The following is a 16,491-nucleotide window of genomic DNA, read 5'->3' as shown; positions in this document are numbered from 1 at the left end:
GGAGTTTATTAAAAATATGCTATAATTTAAATTTTCATGTCAGTGGAAAGTCAAGACACTTGAAGAATCAATATCCTAACCGAGATCTAAAAGATGCATGGAATGTCCCCCGCCCCTTTTTTAACAATGCAATTGAGTTTCATCTTCGCTGATATCATTTTGAGTTAGACCACCTATTGAATTATGTGTACTCTTTTTCCTACCATAGGTTTTTATCCCATTTGGGTTTTTCCTAGGAAGGTTTTAATGAGACACAACGCTCAATGTAATTTCCTTGCTTCGGTTGGTATTTTGAAATGACTTATCTATGAGAGGATTGTTCTCATGAAACATTTCTTATTAATAATATTCCATTTTTTGTAAAAATAAAGCAATAATAAAAAACCTAGATTAAATTAAATGGCAGATACTTACTTCTTATATCATTGACACGACTTCTCCAAACCTGTGAATTTCGGTTTCGTGTCGAGGCCTTTACATGGGAGATACATATTGTCATGCTTTGATTTGCTGCATTGTTTTGTTCAAATATTTCCATTTAAAAGATTTTTTAGGGAATATATAAAAGCAATTTAGATAATCAAGCAACGACACAAAATAACTGAATTTTTTATTTTTTATTTTGTTTTGGAAACATACCATTTGAAATGTTAGGTTGTTGAATACTTACAGAAGTTCCTTTATCGTTGACATGGTTTCTCTGAACCGGTGAATTTCTGCTTCGTGCCAAACCCTTTACATGGGAGATTCACAATGTTGTGTTTTGTTGTGGTATACAAATATTTACATTGAAAATATTTTTTAGAGAATATATAAAAATAATTTAATAAACAAACCACCAACACAACATAAATCAAATAAAAGTTATGTTACGATTAGAAATGTTAGATTGTTGAAACCTCACAGAAGTTCCTTGGCTCGATTGATTTGATTTTATGTTAGAATTAGGCATTATATGATAATGGTGGATTCATGAATGTTAAACTTATAGAAAAATTGGATAAGAAAAAAGAAAGAATTAAAAAATTGATATGTACGAAACTTACTTGTGTCGTTGGTCGAAGATCCATAATTTGATGAATTATGCTTGTGATCTTCATCTTTTAGCCTCATTTAGAGGGCGATAAACAATGGTTCTTTTACAAACCAAGTTATCTGTTTTTGAGACTGAGGCATATGCAACAACGCGAAAGGGTGAGAAATCGTTTTAGAGATAAATATTTTTGAGTGAGAAATTGTGTGTTGAGATGAAGACTTTTTTGTTATTTATATAGTAAGCAAATGGGAATGGAGTTATAGAAGTGGAATGGTTTTTTCTCTTAGATTTAATTATTTATTTTTGTATCATTATTAGATACTTTGATGTAGGATTTTAAACCAATTTTGAAGGTTACAAATTTTTAAACTTCTTCTAAATTATTCTCTTAATTTATATGTAACTTCTAAATTGCATTAATATTTTTGTAAAATTTTTTGTGCTTATAAAAATATGTAGCATATATGCACATTTAAGACATTTTTTATTTTCTATGCAATAATAGAAAGCATATGAGAATATGATTGTAGAATATGAATGGTTGTTGTAACATCATTAGGTAATTTAAAGTGGGATGCTAAAGGTTTATATTTTTAAACTTCTTATAAATTAATTTCTTAAATGTATGTAACTCCTAAATTGCCTTAATCTTTTTAACTTCTCATAATTCACTATTAGGCACTTTTTTTTTGCAAATCATTATTAGGCATTTTGGTAAATCAAATGCTTGTGAATCAACGGCTGAGATTCAATCCAAGTGAAATAAATTACTTTTTTACTAAAATACCCATGCCCAACTTTCATAGTTTTTAAAATTAATTGTTGAATGACTGGTTTGCCCCCAAAGCTGCTCAAACTCTCCCTTTATATAGTTTATAGAAGTAAGAAAGACAAAATGTGAAAAAGGAAACAGAGGAAATGTAGGTATAGACTAGTTGGCAACTTGCATTGACGTTGGCATCGGATATTTTATTTTGCATGGAATGGAATCTGAGCCCAACCCAACCCAACCAAGATAAAAGGTGGGCAACGCCAACAACAAAGGCCTTATCCGTTTGTTGATGTATCTCTTTGGTTGTCATTGTCGCTGTCTGTCACTATCACTACCACTCAAGACTTGCTTTGATTGTCTGTCACCCATATAAATATCCACGTCCTACCACTACCCCATAAATAAATATACACATGTAAGATATTTATTTTTCTTTTAAAAATATAATAAATAAACACCTCAAAAAATATTGAAAAGATATTATTATGAAGGTTCATAATTAGAGACCAAAATTATATTGCATTTTGAAGCAATCAACTATTATTTCTTTATTAGTGACTTTTTAAAGTGAAAAAACATTTTATTTAAATAAACACACATAAAATTATTTTCGTTTTTAAAGAAACTCAAAAAATAAAATCGACTTTTTACCCACATACAAAACCACTTACACACAAACAAGTAGGTTGCATAAGATATGACGAGATTAAGCATTATAGGATAATATATGGCACTATTAGACCTAATATGATAAAATCTGATAAAATTTTAATATTATCTCACGTTTTATTATACACTCCATAACTAATTATATCGTTTAAATTCGTATAGTTATATGTTTGGTGGAGGGTGATAACAACAGTAGTGGTGACGACTGACAATGACAGTAGTTGTAGGTGGTGGAGCTGTTGGTGAGGGTGGTGGTCGTGGTGGTGAAAGGTAGAGGAGAGTGTGGTGGTCATGGAAGTGTCGTGGTGGCAGAGGCTAGTGGTTCTTGTGTTGGCAATGGCGCTGACAAAGGGTAATGATTGTGATGATGATGGTGGTGGTGGCAATGACGGGAATGACGATAACAATAATGGTCGAGGGTGATGGTGGAAGCATTAGCGAAATAGTGGTGATAGTGACAGTGACAATGGTGGAGGCGGCGGTGAAGGCTACTGTGGCGGTGATGGTAGGAGTGGTAGTGATAAATGATTAATTATTTTCATTGAGCTTATACGTCACAATCATATTTTGTCTTATTTCATATATAAATTAAATAATCTATCATTTTAATGTATAAGAATGAATCAACATATAAGTGATACAATATAATCTTAATACAAAACAATGAATAAATCCATAATATACTGTAGAAAATTATGATATCTTACATAATAAAAGGCGTAGCAAAGAGATTGACCATTAGTTAATCTAACAATTCTTTTCTATATGCAACCAAACATGTAATATTTTGGTTTATTAATCAGAGTAGAACAAAATAATTTAAAATAAAATAAAAAACTAAAAAAAAAATTGCAGCGTCAGCCCTCGCAGCATTCTTGTCCTTCCATTCAACTCAAAAACATCATGGAACCTAATGACAACCAACTCACCTCCTTCTTCCACCACCACCAATTTCACCAAACCACCGCCTCCTCCGCCCCTCCAACCACCGCGACCAACGGCCTTCTCCCCAACACCGATGGGTCCCACATACTGTACCCTCACTCTGTCGCCTCGGCGGTGTCGTCTCAGCTTGAACCGGCCAAGCGCAAGAGAGGGAGGCCCAGGAAGTACGGTACTCCTGAGCAAGCTCTCGCTGCGAAGAAAGCTTCAACGTCGTCGTTTTCAGCGAGTCCCAGGGAGAAGAAGCCTCAACCTCACTCTCACTCTCACTCTCAAGCTTTCACTCCTTCCTCCCCTTCTTACTCCTCCAAGAAATCCAATTCTCTCTCTCTAGGTTCGCCCCCAATTTCCAGGGTTACAAATTATTGCATGTTCTAATTTGTTACCAAATTGTGCTGCTTCTAACCTAGTCATGCAAAATTGATTGAATTTCCAGAAAAAAATTGATATATAAACCATTACTATTACTTATTTGTTTCTGTTTACTCAAGTTTATGCTGTTGTTGACTAATTTGATGCTTTTGCTTCCAATGGGGTGATGCAGGCAATGCAGGACTAAGCTTCACTCCACATGTAATTACTGTTGCTGCTGGTGAGGTATGTGTTGTTCACACTCACAGTCCTTGAACATTGTTAGTTGATTTTAGATTTCTGTGTCTGCTTGTAGCACCTGGTAAGTGCAGTGACATGTGTTCAAATGTAGACTCAGTTGGAGTGCCAAATGTTGAAGTTGTATACATCTGGGCATATCTACTAAAGAGTCTGCCATTCCATACTTAAACTAGTTAGTTACCAACTAAGCTGTGCTTAGAAGTATTTACTGCCCTATAAATATAATTTTTCTGGCCTTTATTACATTTTAAATTGGAAAAAATCAGCTATTGCCTCTTATTCTAGGTTTCCTTCGGCCGCCCCCCAATTTTTTTATAGCAATACTATAGTCACGTCAGTAGTTCAGAGCCTATTAGTGCTATATTCAGGTTTGGAGGACTAATTACTGATATGTTTAGCCATGAGTCATTAAGACAATTGACTAATTTGAATAATATATGTGTGGTACTGGGGATTTCAGTTTTGTAAAATGTTATTTCTTTGGTGGATTAAGTTAAATTCTAAGTGAAAATCAGTTGATGGACAGAGATTTCATAAATAATGTAACAATGCCTCTTGTGATTGAGATGGTGTACTGGGAGGGCTGGAGGGGGACTCTACTGCAATTCAGGAATAATGCCTTTTAGGGGAGACTCTAGTCACACATCTTCTCTTGCTGAAGTTCACCAAGTTGCACCTGCTTAAGTGTGCCTATAATAGATCCAGGTGAGGCACAATGCATGTGCCTTATAGTTTCAGCTGTCCTGTGTGTGAATGATGTGATATGAAATGTCAGTGTCAAGCCATCAAAGTAAATTTTATTGATTTATTTTCTGCGTTTCTGTACATGGCAATTACTTCGGTTCGGTGAAATATCTGAACTTTAATTTTCTGATGTTAGTATTTTTCTCCTTGTAGTTAACATCAAAATGGGTAAGGTGTATATTCCTCCATCCATGATCTTTGAATATAATATGTTTTCCATTCGCCTAGTTTTATTTTCAGTTATCTTCTGTGTGTATGTTGCTTCTAGAATTATTTGAGCATGCATTCAACAGGATGTTGGCCAGAAAATTATGTTATTTATGCAACAAAGTAGGCGTGAGGTGTGCATTCTGTCTGCATCTGGGTCCATCTCTAATGCATCTCTTCGTCAACCAGCATCGTCCGGAGGCAATGTTACATATGAGGTAAAATATTAATCACTATCTTTTTATCATGTCTTTTATGTTATTCAACCTATTTATCAATCTTCAAAGGGGAATGTGACTATTGAAATTTGCATCCCTTGATCAAAAACTCGAAATACATTTGATATGACTACTATGATAGTAATGCTCACAATCTTGTATATTATTTTGGATTTTATCATTTTTTCTTGCCATCAAATAATGTGATTAGTGTTTTCAAATTTGAATTTATATCAACTAGTAATAAAGAGACCTATATTTATCTTTACTTTTTGCCATAAAGGTCTAAAATCGTCTCTTTTATGTATCCACATGTTGTGCAAATATCCTAATAAAAAGCAATGGACTAGAAATGCTAATATAAAAAATATTATGCAATAGCAATAAGTAATTTTCTTTCTCCATATTTTTCATTTTTCGCTCATCATAGTTTCACTTCATCTCTTTGATTTCGTGCACACACACATTTGTGTTATGGCTAGTTTGTTTTCTAATGGCCAAAACTGGACATAGTAGTAATTGGAGGATTAAACAAAAAACTCTCACGTGAAGTTAGTAAGAAGAACCTACATGAAAACTGTCTATATTTGATCACTTTAAGTTAGTGCCAAGCAGTAGTAATATTAAGTAGGACTCTACAATTTTATGAAAACATGGAAAATTTGCTGAAAACAATAGTTAATCTTTATCGTTTGTTATTTCTTGCTTTTATATCAGGGCCGTTTTGAGATTATTTCACTTACTGGTTCCTATGTCCATAATGAAACTGGAGCTCGAAGTGGTGGTCTCAGCGTATGCTTGTCAAACATTGATGGACAAATCATTGGTGGTGGAGTTGGTGGGCCCCTTAAAGCTGCTGGTCCTGTTCAGGTAATTTCAGAATGAACTTGTAGATGGGAGATATGAGTTGTGTCTTACATTTTTCTTTAAATTGTTGTCGTGATCAGTATGTAACAGATGCTTCAAGGAAAAAAGAGGGTGAGGGCCATGGGGAGAAAGTTTTAGAAAAAAACTCTCCTTATGAATATAGAATGATTCTCTACTCTGCATATTCATGTTTCTTCTATAGTTTTTATTAAATAGCCTTTAAGTGTTGTTCTACTTTTCCTGCAAAGAAAGGGGGAATAAGGTGGGCGTCTAGGGTTGTCTTGGTAAGAGTAAAATGGTTGGTAAAAAAGATAGAATGAAAATTAGGCATACATTTAGACTGACTTTATATCTGTGTATATTCTCAAATTTCATTATTTTATTTTTCACCTTCTTGTGTTCACTCCTACCAGGCACTTCCTGATATGAGTCGCACCATGAAGTTTCTATTGATTAATAGTTAATCCACACAGGTCATTATTGGTTCATTTGTACTTGACACCAAGAAAGACACTGGTGTAAAAGGTGATGCCTCTGCCAGCAAGTTGCCATCACCAGTCGGTGAATCAGCATCAAGTTTAGGTTTCCGCCAAGCAGTTGAACGTTCCAGCGGCAATCAAATCCAGGGAAATGATGAGCATCAAGCTATGGGCGGAAGTCATTTCATGATTCAACAGCTTGGTTTGCATGTGACACCTCCCCGGTCCACTGACTGGGGTGCTCATCCGGACTCAAGAAATACTGCTTATGAGCTGACAGGTATGAACTCCTTTGATTTCGGCTAACACGCCTCACCTTGCTTTCTAAGGATTTGGATTCTCTGAACCTGGGGGAATCCAGTGTTATCAAATAGCGGCTATAGCGGCCGCGACCCGCTATAGCGTAGCGGATTTTAGGGCCACCGCAATCGCTACGCCGCGACATAGCGGCCAACGCGAGAAACGCAATTGCGGCCGCGACGGCCGTAGCGGCGCTGGAAGCTAAACTGAAATAGCGGATTTTCAGGAATACTGCACGTTTTTTTTTATTTTTTAGGGTTTTTAAATATGGTAATTCAGTAATTCTTGACTAGTGGGCCACCAACTGCCCAATTAACTCCCCATTAATTCGTTTTTGTTGCATTTTCTTTTTCTGTTTCACTGCTTTACTGCCCAATTAACTCCCCATTAATTATTTTTTTCTATATTTACGCTTCATCATGAAGAATCACGACAGAATTGAAAAGGTTTCCAAAATCCTTATTCTCCTTCTCTCATCCTTCTTCTACAAGCCCAATTAACTCCCCATTAATTCGTTTTTGTTGCATTTCCTTTTTCTGTTTCACTGTTTTAAGACTTGTGTTTGGTTTATGTTGTTTTAAGTCTTTTGACATTTGATTTGAGCTGGTGGCACCCTTTAATAGTTAAAATTTGGTTGTTAAAAATGATGATTTTATGCAGTTTTTATTGTTATGTGATAAGCTGTTGTTTTTTATGCAGTTTTTATTTGTTCATTTCAAATGTTTCTGCTCTAGTATTGCAATAGATGTCTGATAAGCTGTTTTTTTTTTATAATATTTTACTTATTTTAACCGCTATTTGCCCGTGACGCTATCCGCTAAACGCAATAGCGGATTTTGGCCTCACCGCGATTTTCCGCGATCGCGATTTGACAACACTGGGGGAATCCCGCATTCAGGCATTCAAGTATTTTGAGCCGTCGAGGCTCATATTCCGAGTTACTATTCCAAGTTACTTATTACAACTTAAAATGTGAGTCGTCCAATTAAGATAATTAAGATCAGATGGCTCAAAATGCTTGACTTTGTGAATGCGAGATTTCTCTTACTTCAGGAAATCTAAATCCACTTGTCTTAGAGTGAGAAGAGACACTGAAGTAAGGTTTCCTATCTGCAGGAAGACCAGGTCATGGAGCGCACCAGTCTCCTGAGAATGGAGGATATGATCAAATTCCTGATTGAGAATTTGTGATGGCTTTTGGGTTTGATAGCAACGATGTATGATATCGCTACATGCCAGCAATCTTTGTCTCCTGATGCCGTTTATAGTATGCACCATTCGTTAAGGGTCGTGGCCTCTTGCAATTAACACTCATGCATTGCTTGTCCTTGAAATATTGTTCTGCCTCATTTACTCATGTCATGATGTATTTAAACATTAGGATTGCTGGCTAATACCTCTTCATTTTTGTGGGCCTGTTAGTTTTCCTATACCAGGACAAATAAGGTAGATATATACTTCCTAGGGTCCTAGGGTAGCTTCTGGGCTATATTTTCCTTTCATTTTCAAGGTGCGGTCTTAATACTGTTCAATATTCTGTCGAGCAAATTATAGCTCTTCATTTAAAAAAAAACTTTATTTGGAAAATAATGAGTCTTTCTTGTTCTTTTTGCCTTCTTCTGGTAGCCAAATGGTAGAAATAGAAGGCTAATGTGAAGTCTATTGAAGTAGCATGTTTTATATAAGAAAAAAGTAAGTTGTTATATACTTATAGTTTATTGGTGTTTGAAATATAGCTTACGTAATTTGTACTAAAGCATTAAAAAGGAAGATGAGTTACCTAAGTTTATTCTGGATAGTTATATATTGGACTAATTAATAGCTTGTTTGAAACAACTTATTTTTTTCCAGAAACAATTTTAACATCTAGAGGGCACTCATAAAATGTGTCTCCGAAGTTGATTTTGACTTAATCTATTGTAGAAAGATTTTCAAAACATGTATTGAGTGAGTGTGTTTTGTATGCTCGAAAGCTTTTTAAAGATGTAATTTATTTTTATCAACAGTTTCAATATCATAATTCATGTCACATTATCAAGATTATTGTTGGGCATGTCATATAGACACACATCCTGTATATGTTCTTTTTCTATTGCGCAAATTTCACTTAAGTGCCGCACTAATAAAGATTGAGGGTTCATTATCAAATACAGAAAAGGCTCTCAAATTTTGGTGGAAGCAAATGTGTCAATGCACTCAAACACTTAATTCTCCTTGGCTTTCTTTTCTCATTTACCTTTCCACATTCAATCATTTATACATAGAACTATAACTTCTTTGTACACTTCTCTTAATTAGCGCACTTAATTAAAGTCATGAAATTCTGGACTCAAGTGGTTAGTATCAATCAGTGAAGGCACAAATGGGGGGTCAATATGGTATATAGTGAATGAGGAAAAATGGTACATAATTAATTTTCTGCAGATTTTCTTGTAGTCTTTTTTAATAGACTTAAATCTGCGAATTTAAATACCAAATTTTCCCCGAGAGACATAAATACACAAAAAAAAAACACAGCAAAATCAGTAAAAAAAATGTTGTGAAAAAATAAACTGGAAGGAAAATGGCAAAAATGTAGTAGTGAATAGCAATTTGGTGATCAGACAGTAGTGAATGTCCTGTCAACATATACATAGACTTGAAAGTCCAAATCTTCACTTGTGAACATTATTGAAGTACTGGATACATGGTTAGATGACTTATGCTTAGAACTTTTAGTCTAATATATAAATGAGGTTGTCTAAATGACCCATGTTGAAACTTAGGTTAAATAACCCATTGTCTAGGTGTACCAATCACATTTAAGATCATTAATTGAGTTTTTATATTTTATTTATTAATTTATTTAGGATTAAATATATTTTTGGTCCCTAATTTATACAAATGAATCTATAATGCTACCTGAAAAATAAAACACAGGTTTTAGTCCTTAAATTTTTTTTTCATATCTATTTCAGCCCCTCCAAAATTTCTTCCACTAAATTTAGTCCTCTCCCCTCATAATTATTTCAAAACCTAGAATTTTATATATCCCAAAACTCAAAGAACGCAGCCATGGGATTCTCAGATCACTTGGTTTCATGTTGTTATGTTCTTCAAATTTAAATATATAGAATAATGAATTTGGCAAATCTATTTGTTTTGTTTTGCGTTATCTTGCTATGTATTTCTTCGTTACTGTAGGTGAGCCTTGGGCCACCGTTTGATGTTTTCTGTTCTTTATTTGAATAATATTTGTCTTTCAACAAAAATGAATTCATATAACCTGCGTAGGACCAAAAAATGGCTTCCTATACCCTATGCAAAAATGGAAACGTGGAGTTATTCCTGTACAATATGAAATAATAATGAACGAAAGAGGGCCAAATTTGATGGGAGAAATTTTAAAGGGACCAAAATTGTCACGTATGTTTTATGATATCATAAGGACCATTTTAGATTAAATGTAATTTTTCAAGGACTAAAATTTTTGTGGTTTTTTTCAGGTACCATTTTATATTTATGTGTATGAGTGAGGGACTAAAAACATATTTAACTCTAAATATATTATAAATAAAATATAAAAAATTCAACTAATTTATCTTAAATGTGATTGGTCCACCTAGACAATGGGTTATTTAATCCAAATTTCACCATGTGTCATTTAGACAACCCCTATAAATGGACGTTCATGAATGGGTTCTATACAAAATTAATTCTCTTGTTTCCTTAACCGTGAAATTCTCCATATAGCTTCTTCTATTTTTCACATGGGGTGGTTTCCTTTACCATATTTTATCTTCCACTTGTTCTTGTTACTTTTTCTTCATTTTCCTTCATACACTTACTCACTGTGCAACTATCATGACAACTCTGCTTTGCTTCAATTCAAAAACTCATTTGTTGTCAACACTTCAGCTGATAACATTTTTTATCGGTCTCCTTGTCCCTCTTTTCCTTCTAAGACAGAGTCTTGGAAAAACAATACAGATTGTTGTGCATGGGATGGGATCACGTGTGATGCCGTGTCAGGCCACGTGATTCGTCTCGACCTTAGTTGTGGTCATCTTCATGGTGAGTTCCATCCCAATAGCACCATATTCCAGCTGAGGCACCTTCAACAACTCAAACTTGTTTTGAATTATTTTTCTGTGTCTCCATTGTATTCTGGAATTGGTGATCTCTTTAGACAGACTCACCCATCTGAATTTATCACACTCTGAAATCACGGGTGATATCCCTTCCACAATCTCTCACTTGTCAAAACTTGAATCTCTTGATCTCAGCGACAACTTTGAAATGAGACTTGATTTATCCACGTGGAAGAAGCTCATTCTTAACACAACTAATTTAACGGAGCTCCATCTTGATGGCATAGACATGTCTTCCATAAGAGTTAGCTCTTTGATGAATTTGTCATCCTCCTTGCGTCTCTCTTCAACTAAGTGGGACTGGATTACATGGGAATTTTCCAAGTGACATCTTCTGTTTACCCAATCTTGAAGAATTTTCTAAGGTACTTGGATCTCTCTGCGACCTCATTCTCAGGAGAAATTCCAAATTCCATAGGCCATTTGAAATCTCTTGAAATACTTGATCTGTACTGCAGCAAATTCAATGGAGTGGTTCCTCTATCTTTGTGGAACCTCACTCGACTAACACGTTTGAACCTCAGGGAAAATTACTTTCACGATGAGATCCCACCATTACTGTCAAACCTCAAACATCTCACTTACTTTGACCTTAGGTACAATAATTTTAGCGGTTACATCCCAGAACAGCTTGGTCAGCTTCTCAAATTAGAATCTCTCCTACTTTCAATGAACAACCTAAGAGGCCGATTCCAAGTAAAATGGTTGGACTTCCAAAACTAGAATTTCTAGATTTGTCAAATAGTATGTTAACTGGAACAATTCCTCATTGGTGTTATTCTTTACCTTTCTTGTCATATTTGGATCTTAGTAACAACCATCTCACAGGGCCAATTAGTGAATTCTCAACTTATGCTTTGGAATATTTGTGTCTCTCTAACAACAAACTGCAAGGTCAACTTCCGAATTCAATATTTGAATTCAAAAATCTAACTCGCTTAGACTTTTCATCAAATGACCTGAATTTTTATGTGGACTTCCACCAATTTTCAAAGCTTAAAAGTCTAAATTCCCTCAATCTTTCTCATATTAATTTTCTCTCAATTAGTTTTGATAGTAGTGTTGACTATGAGTTACCCAACCTTCAATTCTTATATCTATCTTCATGTAATATTGGGAGCAGTTTTCCTAAATTCTTAGCACCACTTCAAAATTTGAAAGCATTAGATCTTTCTTATAATAAAATTCATGGAAAAATTCCCAAATGGTTTCATGAGAATCTCTTGTACTCATGGAAGGACATTGAACATATTGATCTCAGTTTCAACCAGTTGGAAGGTGACCTTCCAATTCCTCCAAGGAGTATCCAAAACTTTCTTGTCTCAAATAACCACTTCACTGGAGACATTAATTCAATCACATGCAGTGCAAGCTCCCTTAGTGTACTCAACTTGGCTCACAATAACTTGATTGGCACGATTCCACAATGCCTATGCAATGCAAGCTCCCTCATGGTGCTCAATTTGGCTCACAACAACTTGACTGGCACGATTCCCCAGTGCTTGGGGACATTTCATGATCTTGTGGTGTTGGATTTGCAAATGAACAACCTTCATGGAACCATACCTAAAATTTTTTTCAAGAGAAATGTGTTTGAGACAATAAAGTTGAATGGCAATCGATTGGATGGACCATTACCACATGCCTTGGCCCAGTGCACAAAACTCGAAGTTTTGGACCTTGGAGACAACAACATAGAAGATTCATTTCCTAGACGACTAGAAACTCTGCAAGAGTTACAAGTACTCCGTTTACAGTCAAACAAACTTCGTGGTATCATCACTTGTTCCAACACCAAACATCCATTTCCCAAGTTGAGAATTCTTGATGTCGCCAATAACAATTTTAGTGGCTCCTTGCCAGCATCATGCTTCATGAACTTTCAAGGAATGATGAATGTGAGTAATTATCCAAACCGCTCCCTATACATGGACGACAAAAGTTACTACAAAGATTCAGTGGTGGTCATAATGAAAGGTCAAGAAATGGAGCTCAAGAGGATATTAACTGCTTTCACAACTATTGATTTGTCAAACAACATGTTTGAAGGTGGCATTCCAAAAGTCATTGGTCAATTAAAGTCTCTTATAGGACTTAATCTTTCAAACAATGGAATCAATGGTGTCATTCCACATTCATTGAGTAATTTGACAAATTTGGAATGGTTGGACCTCTCATGGAACCGGTTGACATGTGACATTCCTTTGGCTTTGACAAATTTAAATTTTCTTTCTACCTTGAACCTTTCACAAAACCATCTTGAGGGAATCATACCTACTGGTGGACAATTTTACACATTTGGAAATGCTTCTTATGGAGGAAATCCAATGCTATGTGGACTCCCTTTGTCAAAATCATGCAATAAGGATGAAGAACATCCACCACATTCAACATTTCAAGATGATGAAGAATCAGGATTTGGTTGGAAATCTGTGGCTGTGGGATATGCGTGTGGGGCTGTGTCTGGGATGCTCTTGGGATATAATTTATTTTTGACTGCAAAACCTCATTGGCTTGCGACACTTGTTGAAGGTCTGCTTGGTATAAGCGTGAAAGGGACAAACAACAGAGCCCGTACAAACCGCAGATGAATGAATTAGTTCAATATGGGTCTGTTTGGTACATAAATGCAGTTGTTTGTAACTTCTGTGTGAGAAATGAATTCTTATATCTCCCTAATACTACTAAGAGATCTATTTCATGTCGTCATGCAAATAAAATAAAAAAACTTGAGTTTTCATGTCTGAGCGAATTTGGTACCGCAAATGAAAGTATTTATGAGAGAATGTGCCCAAAAAATAACGGGAGAAAATGATATTGACATTTCAGAAATCCTTTGAATCTATCATCATTTCCTCATCAGCTGAAAAATTGGCTCACAGAATTTGATTCACTAGCTCTATAGATAGAATATAGTATGGGCTTCTAGCATTTTAAATTTGGTATTGATAGCTTTCAGAGTATGAATAATTAAGTAAAAAAATAGCTATTATCACTCAGGATAATTCAAATGTCATTCAAGGACCATAGCAAATTTGCAGTGCCTAAGGCTACTGTAGCAGCTAAAAAAGTATAAACTATAAAACCAAGTTTAAGGTTATATAAAAAGTAAAAACATATATGATAATAAACTCTTGTAGAATTCTTATTAGTTATGTTAGGTGAAGGTTAATGAATTGCTTTAAGAAGGTTAATGTGAGGTCTATATGGAAGTAGCCTGTTTTACATAAGAAAAAAGTAAGTTTTTTTTTTAAAAATCAAAACTCATTCAATTAAGAAGAAGTAGGAGGCACTGAGGCTAGTACATCAGATTGGACAATGCCAATAAGCTGAGGAGGGACGTCCTCAATCCACACAAACTCACCCCGCAAAAACGATAAAGACGCTAAAGCATCGGCCGCACAATTTCCTGTACGGCGGACAAACAATAAGGAGAAAACATCAAAGTCTGAAAGCAAAAATATACAATCCCTCACAATAGTGTATTGGCGTTTGAAATATAGCTTACGTGATTTGTACTAAAGCATTAAAAAGGAAGATGAGTTACCTAAGTTTATTCTGGATAGTTTTATATTGGACCAATTAATAGCTTGTTTGAAACAACTTATTTTTTCCCATTTACTATTTTAACATCTAGAGGCCAGTCATAAAATTTGTCTCCGAAGTTGATTTGACTTAATCGATTGTAGAAAGATTTTAAAAAATGTATTGAATGAGTGTGTTTTGTATGCTCAAAAGCTTTTTAAAGATGTAATTTATTTTTATCAACCTTTTCAATATCATAATTTATGTCACATTATTAAGTGTATTGTTGGCCATGTGATATAGACACACATCATGTATGTGTTCTTTTTCTATTGCACAAATTTCACTTACCTCTTGTCTATTTTGCGAAATGCACTAATCTTCTCCTCATTATACACAAATTATAATAGTAGGAGATGCTTAGTGTTATAATTTTAAATCTTTAGAGAAGCTAATATAATATTGACAAATCTCATAAGAGGCCAGTTCAATATCTTGAATAAAGTAAGAGCGGTTAATATTTGCTTAAATAAGATGGGATGTTAGTGACTTAGTGTAATAAGTAGCTCAATGCAATTTTCCTTTTTCTTTTTTACTTGAAGAATTGATAATGGTTGGAGGTGGTAATGTCACATGTAATTATGGGTTTGAACGGTGTTGAAAGTTGAATATAGAAGAAGCCACAATGACTCACGTTTGAAACAAGATAAGTTGAATATTAGGTGGCATAATTGTGATCCTGCACTTAATTTCTCATCCGTTTTTTTTTATTTCCTGAAAATAAAGTTGAGAATGAATAGTTATAAATCACCAACCTCTCAGCAGTAGAGCTAGTGAGTTACTAATAATATTTAGGTAAATTTTGTGGTACCCTAATTATTTTTTAGGTGTGGTATCCGTATTAAGTAATTTAATAGATTATTATCATATTATTCATGGTAAATATTACATATTTAGATTTTACTTTACTTATAAATTAACTTTATCTCATGAAATTATTTTTTAATGAAACATGAACGAGTGGTGGAAACGAATGATAGTGATGAAGATGCGCGTAAAATAACCATGATTGATGGATGAACAAAGCTTAGAAAATACAACGAGCAAATCTCACATCCCTGATAATGAAACGTTGCATTACTATGAGAAAACAAAATCAAAATTTTAACCGATATATGAATCTTTATTATCGAACAAACCCATTTTAGATACCGCACCTTAATTTTGCTCAAGACACCACAACAAGCACCTAATATTTATCAGCGAAAAAATTAAGATCACAAATTTTGTCGAATTTTAGTTTTGTGAATCAACTTTGAATGTCACAACATCGATAAATCAAATTTTATTAAAATAATACGAAAAAATAAACTACTTACCGAAGGTTGAGGTCAGAGAAATTGATTGTTTGCGACGGAAAACAATCCGTCACGAAATCCTTCAAGCTGGTTTGCGACGGAAACTAATCTGTTACAAATTCCTTGTCAGCGAGTTTGCGACGAGATTTGACCCGTCACTAATACCTTGCCAGCATACTTGCGACGGAATATAAGTTCGTCACCAAGTCATTGTAAGCAATGCACAACTAGCGGTGGGACGTTATAAAGGGATTTGTTCCGTCGCAAATTCCATCATTCATTTGTTTATCTGTGAAGGAATATGCGGCAGACTTTTCCTCTCTAAGTTTCCTTCTCTAATTCCCTATAAACCAAGGATTTTGTGACGGATCAATTTTCCATCGCAAATAACCAATGTTTCCACTAAGTTGCACAAAGGCCAAATATGTAGAACTAAAAGATAAAGCTAAATCATGATAATCCTTAATAATGCCCCAAATGCGTACTATTTTTAGCACCGTACTTCCAAACAATTCATCTAAAAATAACTCCAGTAAAGTCAAGCTCTTTCGCCGAAGAACGAGACCAACCGAAACACATGACCTCACCCTACATGAGAAAATTGACATCTCTTGACACCCTAGTAGCACAAG

At 34.7% G+C, this 16,491-nt stretch overlaps 2 protein-coding genes across 2 annotated transcripts; both read left to right on the top strand.

Moving 5' to 3' along the window:
• The first annotated feature begins 3,309 nt into the window (after window positions 1–3,309).
• LOC130731330 (AT-hook motif nuclear-localized protein 14-like) lies at window positions 3,310–8,451 on the top strand. Its single transcript, XM_057583593.1, has 6 exons — window positions 3,310–3,753; window positions 3,964–4,016; window positions 5,069–5,200; window positions 5,918–6,070; window positions 6,541–6,826; window positions 7,963–8,451. The coding sequence occupies exons 1-6, from the start codon at window positions 3,381–3,383 to the stop codon at window positions 8,025–8,027; spliced, it is 1,062 nt and encodes a 353-aa protein (XP_057439576.1). The 5' UTR covers window positions 3,310–3,380; the 3' UTR covers window positions 8,028–8,451.
• A 2,117-nt stretch (window positions 8,452–10,568) lies between these two features.
• On the top strand, window positions 10,569–13,678 carry LOC130731329 (receptor-like protein 6). Its single transcript, XM_057583592.1, is given in 5 exon segments — window positions 10,569–11,015; window positions 11,017–11,253; window positions 11,255–11,334; window positions 11,336–11,661; window positions 11,664–13,678. Coding segments are annotated over 5 exon segments (2,967 nt in total). The 5' UTR covers window positions 10,569–10,595; the 3' UTR covers window positions 13,568–13,678.
• The last annotated feature ends 2,813 nt before the right edge of the window (window positions 13,679–16,491 follow it).

This window comes from Lotus japonicus, chromosome 1, assembly GCF_012489685.1.
Source record: "Lotus japonicus ecotype B-129 chromosome 1, LjGifu_v1.2".
NCBI lineage: Eukaryota > Viridiplantae > Streptophyta > Magnoliopsida > Fabales > Fabaceae > Lotus > Lotus japonicus.
Note: the sequence above shows the minus strand (reverse complement) of the source record. Positions and strands in the feature narration are given on the sequence as shown.

Bases quoted from the DNA above. Each gene is read 5' to 3' on its own strand.
- LOC130731330 (XM_057583593.1), top strand. From the start codon at position 3,381: ATGGAACCTAATGACAACCAACTCACCTCCTTCTTCCACCACCACCAA. The intron at 4,017-5,068 runs GTATGTGTTGTT...TGCATTCAACAG, and splicing joins TTACTGTTGCTGCTGGTGAG to GATGTTGGCCAGAAAATTAT. The intron at 5,201-5,917 runs GTAAAATATTAA...CTTTTATATCAG, and splicing joins GAGGCAATGTTACATATGAG to GGCCGTTTTGAGATTATTTC.